Source organism: Hyla sarda, chromosome 11 (genome assembly GCF_029499605.1).
Source record: "Hyla sarda isolate aHylSar1 chromosome 11, aHylSar1.hap1, whole genome shotgun sequence".
Taxonomy (NCBI): Eukaryota; Metazoa; Chordata; class Amphibia; order Anura; family Hylidae; genus Hyla; species Hyla sarda.
The window spans coordinates 44,475,553-44,497,226 of NC_079199.1; the positions used below are offsets into that span (position 1 = coordinate 44,475,553).

At 38.1% G+C, this 21,674-nt stretch overlaps 1 protein-coding gene across 5 annotated transcripts in view; it reads right to left on the reverse strand.

The window, feature by feature from the left end:
* Nucleotides 1-21,674, reverse strand: part of KCNH5 (potassium voltage-gated channel subfamily H member 5) — a 403,943-nt gene that overhangs the window by 248,827 nt on the left and 133,442 nt on the right. For all 5 annotated transcript variants that reach the window (XM_056545666.1, XM_056545665.1, XM_056545664.1 and 2 more), the window contains 3 exons: nucleotides 14,403-14,518; nucleotides 9,257-9,649; nucleotides 482-911 (listed from right to left, as the gene is read on the reverse strand). In XM_056545666.1, coding sequence (XP_056401641.1) covers nucleotides 482-911; nucleotides 9,257-9,649; nucleotides 14,403-14,518 — 939 coding nt within the window. The remainder of the gene's footprint in view (nucleotides 1-481; nucleotides 912-9,256; nucleotides 9,650-14,402; nucleotides 14,519-21,674) is intronic.

Consider the following 21,674-nt stretch of genomic DNA (forward strand, 5'->3'; position numbering starts at 1 on the left):
TTTCGTATTATCTAAAAGTGTAGCCCTTTCATTACTTTTTTTAAATCACTTAAATGTTTTGCCTGCAATACCATGCCTATCCACATGGCGAGCTGCAGAAGTAAAGCACTTTCCTTTAGTAATGCTCTAAAACACCACCTGATAGATTACATGTTTTGTTAGCAATTTACATTATCTGTTGTATTAAACACAAATAAGCCTTCTGATGTGTTTCTTTAATGTGTCATAAAGCTGAATACAAAAGATATGTTTCAAATGTAACCTTTTGAATGTAGCCATTTATTACTGATTCATTGTGTTTTTATTACCTTAAGTGCTGATGCAAATCAATGAATATTACATACCACATCCACATAGTTAGCTTCAAAACCAGCAAAAGAGCTCGCTACTATGCCAAATAACCAAATACTGTGCATATTATCTAAATGAATTAGAAATACATATAGCACTTTATAATAAAATAAAAAGATAATTTACTTACAGCCAACCATCATCATTGCAACAGAAAATATCTTCTCTCCATCAGTGGTAGGAGCAATATTTCCAAATCCAATAGTTGTAAGGCTTGTCATGGTAAAGTAGAGAGATGATATGTACAATGAGTACTTACTGGGTCCACCCTCCCATTGCCCTGTGCCAGAGGCATTATATCGATAAGGACTGCCAATACTTATTCCAAGTTGGTAAAGCCAGCTGTCATTCTTGGTTGTGTTGTTTACTTCATCGATAACTTCATAATCTCCGATGCTATACCAAATACAGGCTAGCCAGTGGGCAACAAGTCCAAATACGCAGACCAAAAGAACCAGGACTGCAGCACCATATTCTAGATAATGGTCCAATTTCCTGGCCACACGGCCCAATCTCAGAAGTCGAACTACCTTCAGAGAACTGAAGAGGCTGCTGATGCCCTGGGAAACACAATAAGAATATTAGTTATCTGTAAGCCAGTTGTATTATCATATTTGAGTTTGCTAAACTATATAATATGAGGTCTCCTACCAATTGCATACATTCCATTATCCTGCATGGATAGCTCAATGCCACCACTTACTTTTTACTATATGTATAAAATATTGAACATTGCCTCTATATCACCAAACTTTGCGCCAGTTATAGAGTTCCACTTGTGAATGTCCTGTAGTTTTTTTTTAGCTTCCTCTGGGGTGGTGTACAGAAGCCCCGCCCCCACTGATCTCTCCATGGCTGATTAGGATATCTTGCTGTTGTCCCTTTTTGGTTTTAACTGCTATTATTTTTTATTTTACTTGGGGGGGAGGGGTGGCTTAGCAGCAGACTGATGATTTTGGCTCTTTTTGGGCTACATGGTGTAACCAAATGTACATATATACTGGGAAGCAATCTTAATATTATGAGTATTTCATACTATAGTATAGCATTTTTTAAATATTGCCCCAGCATTACTGAAAAATGTAAACATTTCTGCATGTTAAATTCTTCAAGGATGTGACTGTGGCATCTGGGTAAGCCCTTTAACAATAAATCTGACCAGACAAATTAGGGTTGCAGTTTTGTAATATCCCAAAGCATCCATTAATTTATACTACATGGCTATTCATTAAATCTGCTCCTTAGTGACTCCATGATTCATGGAAGGTCGCCCCATGGGACTTCAACTGCCCTAACAGGGAATATGTAATGGAAGGGCCTATACAGGACAGTTCCTTTAAACCAAAAATCACATTATGGACATAGATCAGCTAGCATATTGTAAACCAAATAAGCTACTTCTAAATGGTATTTATCTTGTTACATCATATGCTGCATTTTTACTGTATATGTTTAATACTTCTTAAAACAACATAAATAAATCCAAAAAATCTAAAAAATTGGACTGACCCCAAAACACTAATGACCACATTTCAATACTGTACACAGACCTATACTGTTGTCAAGTGCTGTGATCCTTAGTACATTTACACTGCAGGAATCAAGAAGAAAAACATCCCCACCGCATTCTCTGCATGACATTTTCCACAATTAAAGCAAACATTTCTCACTAGAACTACTGCGTTTAATTTAACATTTATTTGGAATCATACAAAAGTACAATCTCATGTGTAGGAAGTAATTGGCTTGGAACAATGATAAATATCGCCTGCGGAGTAGTTGCTTGTTGCTATCTAGCCGTCATGGCCCCAATTAGCATGTAATGAGTTAACAATGGTCAAGTTATTTTAGTTGAAAGCAAGCAAACTTTTTAAGATTCAGCATTTCTTTCAGAATAATTTGTGTGGAAACACATATGTGACATATTTTCATTGTAAAAATGAAGAATCTTTATAAAGTGACTTTGGTCAAAAGGCTATAAGACAGAATGCAAGGAGTAAAGGTTCAGCACCATGGACAAGGCACAGACTGGAAAAATGAGAGGTTGTATGAGATTACAAAATATCATTGTTGTCTATGCATTATTTGCGGTATTGCAGTTTAAAGCGAACCTGTCATGTTAAGTTTGGTTTCAGCAGGACTCATAATTTACTTATGTACATCTCTGCTCAATCTGGGCTTAGGAGTCCAGTGAGCGGTCCTAAAAAGTGATTGACTTTCAAGGGAAGGAGTAGGTAACCAGCTACAAAGAAGACATTAACAAGACACTTCCTTTAAAAGAACATATGAGTCCAGGTGAAGAACAACCATGAATAATTTATTAGGGAATGCTGCAACACATTTCAAACCCATACAGGACTCTCCTTCAGACAGTATTAGAAACAATTCTGTGCAACTGTTTGATAGCCTGATGAAGAATCCTGTATTGATTCAAAACATGTTGTAGGATTCCTCAATAAATTATTAATGGTTGTCCATTTTTAGGATGTTCTTTTTGGAGAAGTGCCTTGTTAATATCCTCTTTATAGGTGGTTACCTATATCTTCCTTCAAGATTTTGTGAGACCAAAATGCATGTACGGTATACAGAAGGACTCTAATGCAGCTGACTGTGCTTGAGTTGATTTATAAGCCTACTGAGATGTTGGGCTATTCGCACAACTGCAGCTAGTAACCAACAATCAATTTTATTTGCTATACACTGTATCCTACAGGCTTTACTAGGGGTGAACCTGTTTTCTCTATATATTAAAGGGGTACTCCCCTTTAAAACATTTTTTTAAATCAACTGGTGCCAGAAAGTTAAACAGATTTGAAAATTACTTCTATTTAAAAATCTTAACCCTTCTAGCACTTATCAGCTGTTGTATACTCCACAGGAAGTTCTTTTCTTTTTTAATTTCCTTTCTGTCTGACCACATTGCTCTCTGCTGACACCTCTGTCCATTTTAGGAACTGTCCGGAGCAGAAGAGGTTTGCTATAGGGATTTGCTCCTACTCTGGACAGTTCCTAAAATGGACAGAGGTGTCAGCAGAGAGCACTAGGGTAAGACAGAAAGGAAAGTCAAAAAGAAAAGAACTTCCTCTGGAACATACAGCAGCTGATAAGTACTAGAAGGGTTAAGATTTTTAAATAGAAGTAATTTACAAATCTGTACACCAAATGATTAAAAAAAAAAATGTTTTTCAGTGGAATACCCCTTTAAAGCTTTCTCTATATTCACACTGGAAGGCTGTCATTCACTGGGAAGGACCACCCACTGGACTCCTAAGCCCAGAATGAGTAGAAATTAAATAAATTACTAGTTCCACTGAATCTTTTCCCATAAAACAATATACTAATCTGCTCTCCTGCCTTTCTGTGAAATCCAGATTGGACTGCATTTTTAATGTGACAGATTCTATGTAATCTCATTTAAAGGGGTACTCCAGTGGAAAACTTTTTTTTTAAATCAACAGATGCCAGAAAGTTAAACAGATTTGTAAATTACTTTTATTAAAAAATCTTAATCCTTCCAGTATTTGTTAGCGTTTCTATACTACAGAGGAAATTCTTTTCTTTTTGAATTTCTTTTCTGTCTGACCACAGTGCCCTCTGCTGACACTTCTGTCCATGTCATAAACTGTCCAGAGCAGGAGTAAATCCCCAAAGCAAACCTATCCTGCTCTGGACAGTTCCTAAAATGCATAAAGGTGTCAGCAGAGATCACTGTGGTCATACAGAAAAGAAATCCCAAAAGAAAAGACTTTCCTCTGTTGTATACAGCCGCTAATAAGTACTGGAAGGATTTTTAATAGAAGTAATTTACAAATCTGTTTAACTTTCTGACACCAGTCATATTTCCACCTGAATATCCCTTTAAGGCAATAAGGCTCAGCTGCAATGCCAGACACAGCCGATTGGCAAGAGTTTCACTGTTTCTCAATGAAAATAGACTTCTTTTTTGTAATGTCCCACAACCACATTAACCAACGGTAGTCACAGACAGCCCACAGCAAGAACTGTGTGGACTGTGCCCATGTCCAAGGACAGTACATGGCTTCTTGTTCCTAGTATTACTTGTCATAAAGCTATCCCATTATGTCTGTATAGCAACCAAGCTTTAAATTAGCTTAGATTTTAACACAAAATTTAGAAGTTAGTAAGAATCAGATTTTAAGGTGGCAGTGGGTCCCTACTGGACACCTGTGTAATAGCACAGTTCTCACATATGGCATGTCCTCTCTTGACTTCAAGCACTAGTAGTTGTGCCAACCAAGTTTAAATTCCTGAACAGTCTGCACAAAGTAGACTTTTTTTTCCCAATGTCTGTAAAAATCCACTTTTGCTAATTATTGTGACTGAAATTATTATCATATTATAGTTAACATTAAATGCTGTTAATAGATTAATATCAGTATCTAAGCTATAATTATACAGTAGTATGCTTGAGAATTTTTTGATTCATTTTGGTTTTCCAGTGCGTCTGTAAGAAATGTTGGCTGCTAACATAAATTTTGCAGAAAAAAAGAAAAGTCAGATTGGTAATCATAAATACTAGTTATACAAAGGATGAAAAGACTTGGCAATGTTTGGGCAAACAGCTTTGCATAACTGGCTATTGAATCTATAGCTCCGTGTGGGATATACCTTGTCCTTCCAGGAACAACCTTGGCATTGGCAGCTGTTGGATTCTAACCACATCCATGCTGGGCATCTATTTACTCAATTTGCTCTGTCAATTTTTCCCTTCAATTGAGATGTTTTTGTTAGAGAAAAGTAATGAGTATTGGGAATCACCTATAGCAGTTGCCTTTCCTGGATTCTAACAGTGTCTCCCAGCACTTAGACACCCTGAGAATTTATAGCAGGGGCCGAACTGTGTAATAACCAGGCAAACACAAGAACAAATACATGAAAGCATGGATCAATGCAAACAGGTATGAATGATGAGGATGGCAGGCAGGAATTGAAGCAGATAGATGACAGACACAACCTACTGTACAAACACTGGCACTATCTAACTTCCCTTAATCTTTCAAAATAATCACTGAACACCAATCCTAACAACAGACACCGCTATTCAACAATGTACCTGAAAATATACCTAATGAAAACTGTAATCTGTAAAACTGACTAGATCAAAAACAATAAAAGGGGGTTGGTACCCAGAGACACAACCAAGAAGCAAATACAGCAGGATAAATTGGGAAAACAACAGCAACTACAGATACAAGAACAAAGACGGTATCAAAATTATCCAAGAAGTGATTGAAACAACTAGGAACAAAACAAGGCAAGAACAAGGAGCTAGATAAATGCAAGGAATGGTGGATTTAAACACAAGGATTTATCAAAACCTGTGCAAAGGAAAAGTCTTTCATTTTTGAAAAGGCCTCTGAAAAATGAAAGAAGCGAGCTGATTGGTTGCTATGGGTAACTGGGCCACTTTTCTTTGGAAAAGTTTTGATAAATCTCCCCCATGGAGCATATAGTATAATCCACACCTTACTGAAAAAGCCAGGGATATTTGAAAATTGGCTAAACAATCAGAAATTCAGCGATGAGCTGATCCATAAAAACTGATTAGCTGTGAGGCAGTTAAAAGGGGTTGTTTGCTGGTAACAATCTCTAAATGATAAACTCATGTCAGGGTGACTCGAAGTTGTATTGTGCAAAAAGTGTTTAATTTATCTGCAGTGCCTACAGAGGTAAAATGGAGCATTACATAGTTCTCTCTGGGACTCTCTCCACTGTGGGAAATAGAAGAGCCTTGAATGGGACTGAATGATAGTCTTTTGTTCTTTATGAGTATTATGAAATGAGCAAATACTTTGTTAGGCACCATACTTCTACTGCTGTGGCTTATTTCCCCCATTGGTAAGACAAATATTACCATTTAAGAAAAGTCTTATTGTGACTGATATGAATTTGTATAAACTGGTTGGTTAAACTGGTCTTTATATCTGTAATATGGGTAGTTAAAGGGGTACTCTGGTGAATAATTTCTATCTACAATCTGCTCAAGGAGTAGTTAAATAAAAATAAAAAAAAGTTCCCTCTCCTACCTATCTTGCTCAAGCACCGCTGGAATTTATTTGGTTGGAGCCGGCCCCGAGGGTTTGCACTTTTACCAACATCTTCTATTACCTGGATGTAGAACAGTGCACATGTGCAAGTTTTCAGGTCCCTTGTCTTGGGTGTATGCGGTGTCAGGTGATCTGGTCATGTGACCGGCTCTATGACGCGATACACGGAAGTCGGCAGGGCCTGTTACACTGAGGTGCGCGCGCCAAGCAGAGCTCCGCATCCAGGTGGGATAACTTATATTTAATATGCACCACAGTTCATTGGACATTTGGGGATATAAAAATCACAACCTGCTGGGCCGACACCACTCCCCGTCAAGGGCTTTCTGCAGAAACGCTGCATTGGGGTGGTGTCCCTCCAGTGTTCTTCTGCCTAGTGATATTATGTTTGGTGATGTTTTAGCAGCTTAGTGGCTTGTATGCTGTGACTCTTATACATGTTACATTGTTATAATGCATTTGCACTTTGAATAGTCATGATATTCTTGTGGGTGCTATTTTTACACGTGATTTAGTGATGCTGGAGTGACACTCTGTTTGTCTGTTTTCTCCACCTTCTGGGGGAGAGATTTTTATTATTATTTAATAAAGATGATTTACTACTTTTTGCATTATACCTTTTGTGATGACTCAATTTTTCTGTGTTTTTCTGTTTGTCTTTTTGGAGGTCAAGTAGCATTTTAACTTACAGGATTTTTTTTTTCTTTTTGGACATGGATACATGCTTTTTTGGCATTATTAGAGGAGTTATCCCTTATACCCTAAAGTCTGAGATTGCTTGTTTGGGTATCTCAAACATGTATCTTCTGTTCACAGGATGGGGGATAAGTGCATGCCCTCCATTCATTGTCTATAAGAGTGCCAGAGATACCCAAGCACTGTACTCAGGTAAATCTGGCGCTCCAAAAGACAATGAATAGAGTGTGTCAACCCACTACTTTATTCGGCCAGGCAAATCAGACCATCTAGCAATCAGGCACTTATCTCTTATGCTGTGGATAATTGCAAGAGTACATTTTTATTGCCTAGAATATCCCTTTAAGACCTAGTTGTAAGTATTTTTTATCCACTTCTTAAAAACATTTGGAATACTGGGTAAAATAAAAAATATTAATTGGTTAAGTTCTCCAAAAATTAGCTTTTTAACCACTTCCTAATGCAAACCAACAATCTTAGTCCTATTAAACACATTTGAAACAGCATGGATGGGGAAAAATGTAAAAGACAACCTAAGTAGTAATATATAATAACAGTTGTGTAATGTTTACAGCCTCATTGTACTGTCATCCCTACCATAAGACAAGCTGACTTTTTCAATTCCCTGTATACCAATAAAAGACTTTATCGTAGCCAGTGTCACAGTGAAGTGGGTCATCAAGTGACAGCTCCAGAGATGTGTGTACAAGATAGCTCTGGCCTACAGCACAGATGCCAAGTGTTTACTTTGTGACTATATCATCTCATACTCCAGAGTGTTACCGCTCTAAATTGCTTCCAATTAATGCGTGTTCATCTCCGGCAGGGATTCTGAAATGGCTGACCAATACTGAACCAGTATATTATTTGTAAGTTATTCCCTCACTATCAACACTGAAATAATAACAATTTCCTAGTACAGAGCAAAAATATAAATTGATGGAGGTGAGTGGCGATAAAGCATTATCTTATATTACAGTCCCTGGATGTCACCTGTTCACAGTATTGCTGAAATTTTTTTCTATTTTAAGACATTTTTATATGTCTATGTATTTATACTTTTGCTATAATGTGCTGAATTGGCCTTAAAGAGGTACTCCATGACTTAAAACCTTTAATTTGTTGCTGGGGGGCTGGTAAAAAAAATTAAATAAAACAATATTTACCCACTATTCCCCCAGCTGCTTCCGAGATGAAGCATTAGAGCAGGACTAACTGGCAGCAGCAGTGCCCCAACTGAGCCAATACATTAACTTCGAAGCCAGGAGAAGAGATACGTAGCAGGGTACCAGAATATATGCATTACCATGGTAGGTAAGTATCATTATTTTTTTAATATTAGAAGCCTCCAGCAACATAATACATTTTTTTATTCTGAAATACCACTTTAAAGAGAATGTATTTTCAAAGAATTACATGTAAATAAATAATATATATTAAAATTGTCCAGTTCTCACAATGGTCACTAAAACTTTGGAACTTGGAATACATTAGAACTTTCAGTTTTTACCAGATTTGCTGTATAGATTGGGACAATGTAAGCAGAGTCATCTCATTATCATTAGAGGATGGGTAAGTTAATGGCAGCTTTGTTATAATGGGGAGGCATAGGTAAGACAGGATACACATTAACACAGATAACACAGATAAAATCTTTGTATTCCCTGCTACTGTATTTTGCACCTAGATTGAAATCTTTAAGCCACCTTTGATCAGCCATTGTCTATGCATGATATTCATGTGCATAGGAAAATTTTTATGCTATGCTCCACAATTGTCCCAAAAATTTTGGTGCACTGAGTTGCTCTAAGTAGGTCAAAACATCATGTAACATTAAAAATTCTTTAATAAAAAGACAGTTATAAAAAAAAAAAAACATCATGTAAACTTAGAAAAGGAGTGCAAATTTAGTGCTAAAATAAGCCTAAGCCACTTTGATAAATTTGGCACAATTTAAGGTTGTTTATCTAAGTTTGCCTTGTTTTAGACAGTTTTAGTAAACCTAAGCCACCAATTGTTTTATTTTGCTGTATGGTACATATAGAGGGTACAGCTTTCTAACTTCCTAATACACAACACTTGCACTAACTTATAACATTATTCCACTATAACATTATTCCACTTTGTTGTCATACACTTACCTCATCCACATTTTCAAAGGCATTGATAATATCATATGGTAAGCAAGACAATAAGTCAATGACAAACCATGTTTTCAAGTAGTTCATTCTTATAAGTTTGGGATCTGAAATAACTTCTCCTCCAGGTCCAACAAAAGTCGTATGAAAGTTCAAAACTATATCAACGAGGAAAATAACGTCCACCACACTGTCCAGCACCAGCCAGGCAATGTTATTCTGTTTTGTCTTGAAGGAGACGTTGTAAGGAACCATGATAGCAGTGTAAAAAGTAAGTATGAGGATCACCCAATCCCAGGTAGTCTTGAATGCACAATAGTGCAATATAATGTGTGGTGGGGTTTTTGGTGCTTCTTGTTTGTATTGAGGAAGGATGTCTGATCCCAGCTGAAGAACCTGCATGAAATAAGAAGATAAAAGCTTTTTTTTTTTTTTCCAAACATTCCAATTATTATCTCTCAATTTTACATAAAATCTTACAGTATATCACCTTGTAGGCATAATAAAGCTAGAAATAAATAGTCAGGTTGTCAAGAGCAGCATAGTCTGAAGCACTTCTCTTGCCACCAAAAAAATTAGACTTCTGATGGAAATCTGACAGATCCCATTATAAGTCAGAATGATCCATCGGTTCAAAACTACATCCATCATAGCAGCCGTGGTTCCTTTGTGTACAGTCTTAAGGCCTTACATGCACTAGCAATGGAGGGAGTGGAAGGACGTGAAGAATACGAATGAGGACATCAAGACAAGTGTTCCTATCAAGAGGTATTCTGGAGGGACTGCAGCCAGTCATAGATATGTAAGGTATCAAACATTATTCTGCTCTGCACAGTTGCCTTTGCTACACAACTCAGTAAACTTCATAAAGATTTGAGACAGTTTATTTCTAATCTCTGCTTCCTTATTTGTAGGAACTCTCATAAAAGGAAAATACAATCCTGCCACAGTTCTAGATTCTTGAAGATTAGATGTTTTATCAAACGCCAGTGAACCAGTTTTCTATTATTGAACATCAAGACTTGTTTATATGGATTATTCACAGTGATGAAAAATACACTTTGTTCAGGCGGTGATGCTTGATATTTCTGTTCTTTGATGTTGGTCTAAAACCAAACCAAACAGTCCCTTGTATAATAGTAGAGAGGTAAATATAACATAAATGCACTATCCAAGCTATATGTTTATGTGCCTACTATTTTTATATATCTCTTATAAATTGTACTATATATATAAAAATGTACCTATTACCTATTAGTGTTGAGCGCGAATATTGGAAATGAAATTTTTTCCCGCTAATATTGGCACTTCGCGATTTTGTGAATATTTACAATACAGTAATATATATTCATAATGACTAATATTTTTTTTTCTTCACAGTACACATCACAACAATGATGTGTACTGTGTAAAAAAAAAAAGTCATCATCCCTCCCTGCTTCCAGCTTGTGGTCCAAAGAAGGCTCCAATATTATTTACTTTGTGAGTCTGTGTGGAGCGTGAACATTTTGTATATGCAAATATCGGCACTTCCAGAGGACACTGATCCCTCCCTTCTTTTAGGTAAAAGATATGTAAATTTCATTACAAATTTTTGCATGGAAAAAAAAGGGAATGAACATAGAGAATATGCGAATTCCACGAACATAGGACGAATATTCGTCCATATATTCGCAAAATTCTCGAATTCGAATATGGCCCCTACCGCTCATCACTATTACCCATCTAGGAAAATTACATGTATCTACTAATAATACTCTATCTATCTATCTATCAACCTATATTCCTATATTTTGTTTGCATATAACACAAATATTATTTTCGTAATGATATGTCCATACACATTGATGGTGAGTTTACATCAGGTTTGTAGAATTAATGTCATCCTCTACCTGAAATGTTCTCTCATTGTGAAGTCTCAGGAGGCAGTATCCCCCCAAATGCACACATCTACAGGAATCTTAATGTAACTACCCCCGGGGATGGCTGTGCAGCAGTAAGAACATCAAACAACTTTCTATTTTAAGGGCTGTTTATCTAGAGAAGTAAAATCAACAAATATATGGATTTGGGTTGCTCGTGACATGGTAACACTAACAGAGGGATCTGCGAACATGTCTAACTGGATAACAGACACCGTTGCCTTCAAGTAAAAAGATCTACTTTTATCTTACATTTTGATTAGGTTCCAAAGGCTAACAACACTGGGTGCATTATTAATAGGGGCAATCTAAGGATCTCATCAGTGCATAAATCATGCAGCACCGGAGCATCCACGTCCTATTATACATCATGGGAAAGGTAGGCTACAGCCGTAACTATACCCCAAAGAGGATTATTTACAGATGTGCAAAGAAAAGGGTGTCATAGCCATCTACAAAACGGGCTGAATTTTGAGAAAGTGCTATATTATCTGATGTTCTCGATTGCTAGCACATTAAACTGTTACAAAACTGTTGCTCGGGAAAGTGAAGGTTAAATTTACAAAATAGCCTTAAAAAAAAAATCGACAGCAGAAAGCAGCAAAGAAAACAGAGGTACCTCTTCTCATAGCATTTCCACTTCACAAAGAAGCTAATTTTAGAAAGGCAATCAAACATTATTGTTATTTTAATTAGGCCTAGGCGGCAATAAGGAACCTCTGTACCACAGTGAGAAAGTGTTTGAAGCCAGTATGATTAGCAACCACATTGTAATAAATAGAAAAATATATAACAAATGTATTGCTCTGCCCCGAATCTAATACACAAAATGAAATGGAGGGGAATTATTATATACCCTAGTCAATGTAATTGACAAACCCTTCCTATATGATCTTCAATCCATCAATTAGCCAGAACAGCTACTAAGAGCGTGTCCTACCAAGACATGTGGGGTCTGTATATTTTACAGGTAGACTATCAGAATTTGAACTCAAATTCTCCTGTGCTCCAGAAGTAACTTTCCCATCAACTAAGATTCCTGGACAGCACCAGTTCTATATCTATTACCTAGGTCCTTAAGATTCAAGTCTTTCTTTCTTTGTTGGCTTTACATTTGGACTTCCCATATAATCTCAGCCTTTCTACTTCCTCTTTGTGAAAATATTGTGGTCTTTGCCTTGATCAAGCTCTCCAACATTGCAGAGGGTCCGACCACTGGGACGACCCCCCCCCCCCCCCGGCTCTCCTTCACAGAGCTGTGTTGACCACCACTCAAAGCGGTGGTTGACAAAATCTCTCCATGCATCTCTAAGAAGGAGCCAGAGATACCAGAATACGTCACTCCAGCTCTCCCATAAAGATGAATGGAGGGCGCGTGCTGACCCCCGCTCCTTGCACGAGGAGATCCTAGGCACAGGGCAGAAGATTGCAGGGATCCCTGCCATCAGACCCACCGTGATCTGACACTTAAATTTTTTCTAAGCTGGATAACTCCTTTAATGTTTCCCTATTGGACAAAAAGTTGCAAGCCCTGTAATCAATGTAAATAATTCAGCATGATCACCATCCCCATTAATTCACTGTTCTAGTGACCTTCTAAGGATCCTAAGCAGTTATAACTATCACTTTATACCCCATTGTCTTTGTAAAGTTAACAGTTAGAATTCTTGTATTTGATATTTAAAGGGGTACTCTGCCCCCAGACCGCCATCACGCTCCCTCCCATAGACATAAATGGAGGGGGCCTGACATCATGATCATGGCATGTTCAGAAAGCCGGGATGCCAGGCCAGAGATTGAGGGGGGGGGGGGGGGTTGGACGCAGGGGGTCCATCCTTTGGATAGGGGCAAAGTACCCTTGTGTAAACAAAATTGAAACATCTGGAATGGAAAGGCAACCTGTAGATAACATTTGTCATGAGGACATATTTCCATTGTTGCCTGTATTTTTTTTATTGAATACTTGATGTCTTTTAATATTTAAACTGAGGTTGTAAAATGAAAATGCTTAGTAAATGAGAGAAACACTATGCAAATGCTTCACTAAATACAGAGGATCTGCTGTATTTGGAGGCCATTGACCTACTTGAGTGCTTCAGTTTCTCTAATTAATATGTAATTAAGTTGTGAACTTTGTAAAGAGTCTCATTAAGTCCATGGCCTATCGATGGCCTTCAAAAACTTCATGTAGAGATCAGTCCAAAACACTTTGAGATACATAAAAATAGTCATCCCAAAAAATGAATATCGTTAGAGGACAAACTTTAATGGGAAAAGGTAAGGAGGTGATTGGATGTCGTATCTCCTGTTTAACAGTTCTGTCTGGTATTGCTATGACTTTAAAGTGGTATACTAGCCAGGGGTCAAGTCCTTGGGAAAAAAAAAGTGTGGGAACTCACCCAAGATTTCAACTCAAGGGCTGGTCCTGCTAATGGGAACAGAATTCCTGCTGTGGAAAAAGTTCAGTAACTGAGTTTTCAAGCGTTTCTGCAGGACTTGAGCCCTGATACTAGCCCTTAAAAACTAGTGGATAGGGGACAATTGGCCCAGTGGATAGACCCCCCCCCCCCCATGATCCCAAGAACAAGTACAACAACACTTTATGCTAAATAGGGTGTTAGGTTAACATGTTCTTCATTCATTATCTATAGGAGAACTGGAGATACCAGAGTGCTGTACTGGAGCATGTGCCGACCTACTGCTGTGCTGTACTGGAGCATGTGCCGACCTACCGCTGAATTTAGAGGCGATAGCGGGGGGGAGGGTATTCAATCAGCATGACCAAATATATCAGCTGCTTTATCCTCATGAACACTCTCTCTTGAGTTAACAAGATTATCACTGAAATGTTGTTAGTGGGTCATTTTATGGCAGGGCTGAAATTCAGTCTAAATGGTGTTTTTGTGATTAAGTAAATTTTCATGGAAAGGAATGACTTCACAATGTATTGTAATTCATCTGATCACTCTTCATTATCTAGAGTTAATAGATATTGCTACTATAATAGCAATGCAGCAAACTTGGTGAAAATCAAAATGATTCTATGCAGCTAATAAGACATACCTATTACCTTCTAATACACTACAAAATCTCAAGTAGAGCCCAATTTTACTTACCTTGTTTTGTATTTTTAACTTTAAAAAAATGCAAGGACTTTTATATATTGTCTTTGGTTGAACAGGAAAAACAAAAAAGCAATATTAGAGAAGGAATAAAAAGTATCTTACTTCTGCTAATCTGGAATGTTTGTGGACCACTTCTGCTTTGTTCATAGGAGTCAACTGCTGCAAAATGGTGCGGTTGTTCGTCAATGCACGAGTTAAGCGGGCAAATTTTGTCCATCCTTTAGAGAAAAAAATTAAAATTATGGCAACAGTGAAGTTTGAATATCTTTAAGCATTTGGAAATATAACCTATGTGAATTTATTTCACACATTTTTGGAATTTTCTGAATTATTTTTAATATTATTCTTGGAAACCAAAAATCTCATTATTGCTAAAAAAAATGGTGAAACTAGTTGAAAGATATTTGGATATACCAACAAAGAAAAATGCCCTAATAGACAGAGAAACTACAAGGAAGTGTGGGGCATTATTTGTATTGATAAAGATTTCTATAACACCAAGAAGTAAAAAAAAAATGTATAACTAGACCTGGTGACATGCAAACCAAAAGTTTTTTGTTGTTGTTGTTTTTTTATTTTTTAAATCCTTTTATGGCTTTTTTTGTATATATTTTTCTGTATAACTAAATGAATTCTGACCCTCTAAGAGGCTTGTTTTTGGTTACAGAGGGGCAGTTTAATGTTTTTCACTAAACAACTAACATGCAAAGAAAAGACAAGCTACATAGATTATCTTGGGCTATTACTCAAAAGTTCTACCACAATATATATGTGTATGACATAAAGCATTTGGTAAGAAAAAGAAAGATCTTCCTTCTCCACTTCAAACCATCTCTTTATGTGAGATGGCTTTTCCAACAGCAGATATTCCAATTTAAAGGGATACTCCAGTGCAGAACATCTTATTCCCTATTTGCAGGAACAGGGATAAGTGTCTTATCATGGGGTATCTGACCGCTGTAACCTCCCGCAATCTCCTGTTCGGCACCTCAACGAACTCTGGTCAGCATGGAGTGGTGACCGACATGCCCCTCTATGTATCTCTGTGGGAGAGGCACATGGAGAGAGCCAGGGTGCCAGGCAGTAGATCATGGGTTTGTCCCAGTGGTCGGACCCCTGATGATCAGACACTTATCCCCTATTCTGTGAATAGAAGATAACATGTCCCGCACCAGCGTAGCCCTTTAACCATTTCTATTGAAATGGCAAGTCCTCCAGAGCGGGAGATCCTCTTTGAATGCTCTCTGTGCTCTTTATCATAGATGGGAATTGAATGTGAGACAATGCTGTATTATCTTAGAATTCTCAAATACAGTGGAGGAAATTTAATACTGCGTGTGTTGCATCTGGACAGTGATTTACATACCAATGTGCATCAACATAAACTAGTACATACCATAAAAAATACATATCACACAATGCAGAAATTGGTGGGAAATGGTTTGCTAAATCCGACAAACAAATTCAAAGGGCACTGTCATTTGCAAAAACTCTTTATATAAAGTAGATAATACCATTATATGTATATTTGTAATACACATTAGTTAACCCCTTAACGACCACGGATGACGGCTTGGCGGTACTTCGCGCACCAGGACGTACATTTACATCCTGTGTATGACCAAGAGCATCGGAGCGATGCTCGCTTCATACACGGCAGGTTCCGGCTTCTATCAGCAGCCGGGGACCCGCCGGTAATGGCTGACATCCGCGGTCGCGCGGATGTCTGCCATTAACCCCTCAGATGTCGTGATCAGTACAGATCATGGCATCTGCGGCAATGCGCATGTTAAAATAGATGATCGGATTGCCCGCAGCACTGCCGCGGCGATCCGATCATCTGTAATGGCGGATGGAGGTTTCCTCACCTGCCTCCGTCTGTCTCCTCAGGTCTTCTGCTCTGGTCTGAAATCGAGCAGACCAGAGCAGAAGATGACCGATAATACTGATTAGTGCTATGCTCTATGCATAGCACTGAACAGTATAAGCAATCAAATGACTGCTATAGATAGTCCCCTGTGGGGACATAAAAAGTGTAAAAAAAAAAGTAGAAAAATTTAAAAATAAAAAGTAAAAAAAAGTGAAAAATCCCTCCCCCAATAAAAATGAAAATTGTCCGTTTTTTTTTATAAACATATTTGGCATGCGTAAATGTCCGAACTATCAAAATATAATGTTAATAATTCCGTACAGTGAATGGCGTAAGCGTTGAAAAAAAAAAGTCCAAAATTGATGCTTTTTTGTCACATTTTATTCCCCAAAAAATTCATAAAAAGTTATCTAAAAGTTTTATATATGCAAATGTGGTATCAATAAAAAGTACAGATGACAGCACAAAAAATGAGCCCTCATACCGCCATATATACAGAAAAATGAAAAAGTTATAGGTGGTCAAAGTAGGGCAATTTTAAGATTACTGATTTTGTACAAAAAGTTTTAGAATTTTTTTTAAGCGATACAAAAATATAAAAGTATCTAGCCATGGGTATCATTTTAATTGTATTGACCCACAGAATAAAGAACACATGTCATTTCTACAAAAATAAATAAAAAACTCCACCATTGAAAATGGGGACGCAGCTCCGAGAAACGAGTCTGGTGTTAAGACAACCCTGCACATAATCTGAGACAATCGTTACCGCATTGCCGGCCCTCACCTACCCTCTCACCTGCTCCCCATGCCGTCAGGGTAGAGAGGATACTTCCAGCGCTGCCATACGCTGCTACGATCGCTAGGCTTCACAGCGCTGCCACACGCTGCTTCCCAGCCATCATCTCTGACCCCCAGCACCGTATCCTATCACCCCTCCTACATTTCTCCCTTGCCGCCGGGACAGAGGGACGTGCATCCGGATCGAAAGTACAGCCGCACACATCTGACCGTGCACACTGTAGCTGGTAAGAGGCACTAAGTGCCTGAACTGTATAGCGATTGCCCTCTTACATTCAGCCCCCGTGCCGTCAGGGTAGAGGGGGCATCGCCTGCATCTCTGCACCTAAAAACGTTTATAGTGGGCCCCAATCTGGGAGGCTCCAGAGCTACTGAAAATTGCCCTATTGGATTATTAACTTTTTTGCCATGCACTTTCATCTGGATTAATCCGGGCTCCTATAATATGACTTTACAGTATAACTAAACAGATACTGTTTGCACTGTCCCATTGCCCTACTTTCATTGTGTCATTGTCCAATTGTTGAAGTGCAAAATCACTGTTTATATTTTTAGTATTTTATACCATAGTAAATATTTTATCTAGTGACCAGTCTGCGACAAGGGCCCTGCCGCAGACATCACATCATTTTCTAAATAAATGTCATTATTTTATGCTATTATAGACACATTTTCTCTTTCTCTTCTTTCTAATTTTTGACCATATATCTTTTTCTCTTACCTAGCCTAGCAGGACTGCCTCCCTTTTTATACTATTAGTACTCTTTTTTGGCACATGGGTATGTGCAACACAGTATCCTTGGTATAGGTTTTCCATCTTTTTTACGTTGAGCTCCCACATTTTTTGTATATTGTCTTAGGCAGACATGAGGCTGCCATGGTGCCCTTGGAGACCCATTCCATTCAGGTCTAATAGGCATAGGAAGGGTGTGAAGAGGAAACAACCAGGGGCGTATATGCCACTAAGGTCCAGAGGGCCAGTGCCAGGCAGCAGCAGCAGACAATAAAAAATGGGTGCGTGCAGGTTGTTACCGTTACCTAGAGAGCACACAGGAATACTCTTTCCTGGGTTCTGTATTCAGCTTCCCCTTGTTGTCATTGCTGCCCCTCTGTATCTCATATAGTCCCCCAGCTGTGTCCTAACAGGATCAAATGAAACTCTCCTGCAGCCTGTAGGGTTACTGAATGAGCCCCCACTGCTGTCTGCCCCCCACAAATGAGCTCTGTGCTGAAGAAATTAGGTTCAAGCACAATAACAAGGGGTGTGGGGGTTAAATTTATATAACACCGATGTGTCTACTGTGTTTATGCGTGTGTCTTAGGGGTATGTGAATATGTGTGTGTGTGTGTGTACATGTATGTGTCTTATTTTGTATATGCATGTATGTGTATATATAGGAATGTGTGCACTGTGTATACATGGGTCTAGTGTGTGTCTATATGTACAATATATGTGCACTGTATATGCATTTGTATAAATGTGTGAATATATTATATTCATGTTTGTATGTTAGCATGTCATGAATGAATAGTAAAAGGCTCTACAGTTTATTGGAGTGGATGTATTGTCCCCTTCTGGTGGGCTAGACATCTTATCCATTATCCAAAGAATGGAGGATAAGATGTCTGATCACGGGAGTTCGGCCCCTGGCAATCAAACATCTTATCCCCTTATCTTTTGGATAGGGGATAAGATGTCTAGAGGCGGAGTTCCCCTTAAACATCAATAGGACAACCACACATTTTTTTTTCTCTTCATGCTCCCTGTGTATATACTTTTGTGTCCTTCCTGACCTTTTCTCCTGGCATGACATATCCTGAGATGTCCAGCTTTTAAAAAAGGTGTTGTAAGTAATGCAGGTTTTTTGTTTTGTAGTTTTTGTCTTGTTTTCTTTTTAAAAACACTATCTTTCTCACAGGGGGTGATTAACCCCCTTTAGACACTGCGATCAAAGTTGATTACGGCATCTAAAATGAATAAAAATAATTTCTGCAGCTCAGCGGCACCTTAGACTCCGCTCCCTGGCATGGCCCGCGTCATCTGCCACACAGGTACAGCGGATCTACTACCTCACGTGTTCCAGACTACTGCAGTCCAGCGGATCTACTACCTTCCAAGTTCCAATCGACTACGGTGAGTCTTACAGCTAATAAAACTTTAAATCATCCCCCTTTTCCCATTAAAAAAAAATATATTTATATGTAACCAAAAATAAACATAAACACGTGGTATCGCCGCTTGCGTAAATGTCAGATCTATAAAAATATAACATTAATTAAACCACACTGTTAATGGCATATACGTTGAAAAAAAAATTCTAAAGTTCAAAATGTAGTATTTTTGTTCATTTTGCATACCCTAAAAAAAATATAAAAAACGATCAAAAAGTCCCATCAAAACAAAAATAGCACCTATAAAAGTAAAAGATCACGGTAAAAAAAAATAGCCCTCATACATCCCTGTATACAGAAAAAATAAATAAATTAAAGGGTCAGAAGAGGACAATTTTAGTTGTACTAATCTTTGTGCACAAAGTTATAATTTTTTAACTAAAGTAAAACAAAATAAAAACGATATAGGTTTGGCATTAATGTAATTGTACGGACCTACAGAATAAAAAGGAGGTGTCATTTTTACCGAAAAGTGTACTGCATGGAAACAGAAGCTGCTTACAATTTCAAAATGGTCTTTATTTAAAAATTTTTATAAAATCATTAAATTTTTTGGTTTCGCAGTAGATTTTGTGGTGAAATTAGTAATATCATTAAAAAGTAAAATTGGTAGCGCATAAAACAAGCCCTTATATAGGTCTGTTGGTGGAAAACTGAAAGCGATATAATTTTTAGAAGGTGAGGAGGAAAAAAACGAAAGCTCTGAGCTAGCAGAGATTACAACAACAGTTTACGCTAAAAAACCATAAATTTGGTGAGCGGGGGGTACTAAACCACACCTATTCGGCCATCCCTAGTGAAAACAGCAAATATTTGTCACAAAAGCTGGAGCTTGTACAACAAATGTGTGAATATTTGTGATTTTGTCTAGTTTACAAAAATTGAATGATAAATACCCCCCCATAAAGTATATTCTGAAACTAACCCTTCACCAGTGAATAGCAATATTTTTTTATTACAATACAGTGTTATTTTCACTATTAGAGTATAAAATTGGTGCAGAATTATGCTTTTAATTAATAGAAATAGATCTATGAGGTTTTTCTACCATTTTGGGCATCAGTATAAATGACTATAATGCCACAATTAAATATTTTATGGCAAAATGCAAAGAATTCCTACCATAGAGTACTTGAATACAATTCCTTAAATGACCTGTGTTACAAAATACTTCATAGGATTTATAACTAACATCTGTTTGGGATTCCAGCTTACACAGGCTTATATCTGCAAAGGTTAAATTTTTGCTTGTATTTTAGGTCAAAGAAGAGAAACTCTAGAAATGGACTGAACTCAGCTACTCCATTTATTCCCATTAAATAGCTATAAACCAATTTAGGGATGAGCAAATGGAATCTGACGAATCCGAATTCGTTATGAATTTCAGGAAAAATTCGATTCGTAAGGAATGCAAATATCGGTGCGATTCAATAGCGCAAATCGCTTCATTAAACTCCATTTAGGGTGGTCCAGGCTCCTGGGGCAGGGCATCTAAAATGGCGGATCCACATGTGAGGACATGGGGCAAGGAATCCTGGGAAGGTGGGAACAAGGGTCGGCGGGATTACCCTGAATCACACGCAGCATGCAGCCTATCAGCATCCAGCTACCCCTGTGATGTCACAGCCTTATATAATCGGCAGCCACCTTGTGGCCACTCACATCAGCGTTCTATTGCAGAGAGAGAGGGAGAGAGAGCAGTGTGTGTTGCTCAAAAAAGCTTTTTAACAGCAGTGATTCACCTCAAGCCCAAATCCAGCCTAGAAGCACTGATAAAGAAGGGAGAGAGATTGAGAGAGAAAGTGCAATTGCGGGTGTATTACAGCAATGATTCACCTCAAGCCCAAATCCAGCCTAGAAGCACTGACAGGGAAGGGAGTGAGATTGAGAGAGAAAGTGCAATTTTTGGGTGTAGTACACAGCGACTGTGTGCTGCGGCACTGGTGTGTACAACAACTGAAAATCTAATAGCAGCCAGCCAGTTAGCGTGAGCAGAGCACTAAAAGCATATTGTCCTCTATTAAGTGTAACCTGTGCGTACATCTAAGTGGTGTACCATTTTGTTCCTGTTAAAGTCTTAAGGGCCTAGATAATGTGAAAGGCCAGCCAAAAGTACACACCTGCTGGTGTTGTAGACAAATGCTGTTTTAGGCGTAGTGGAGCACATTGTACTCCGCTCATAAGTGCATATCACACATACATCTAAGTGGTGTACCATTTTGTTCCTGTTAAAGTCTTAAGGGCCTAGATACTATGAAAGGCCAACCAAAAGAACACACCTGCTGGTGTTGTAGACAAATACTGTTTTAAGCGTAGTGGAGCACATTGTACTCCCCTCATAAGTGCATAACACATACGTACATCTAAATGGTGTACTATTTTGTTCCTGTTAAACTCTTAAGGGTCTAGATACTGTGAAAGCCCAGCCAAAAGTACACACCTGCTGGTGTTGTACGCAAATACTGTTTTAAGCGTACTTGTCATGTCTGTGTTCACACACAGCTATTGGTTTGGTTTTGTGTGAACAGTTT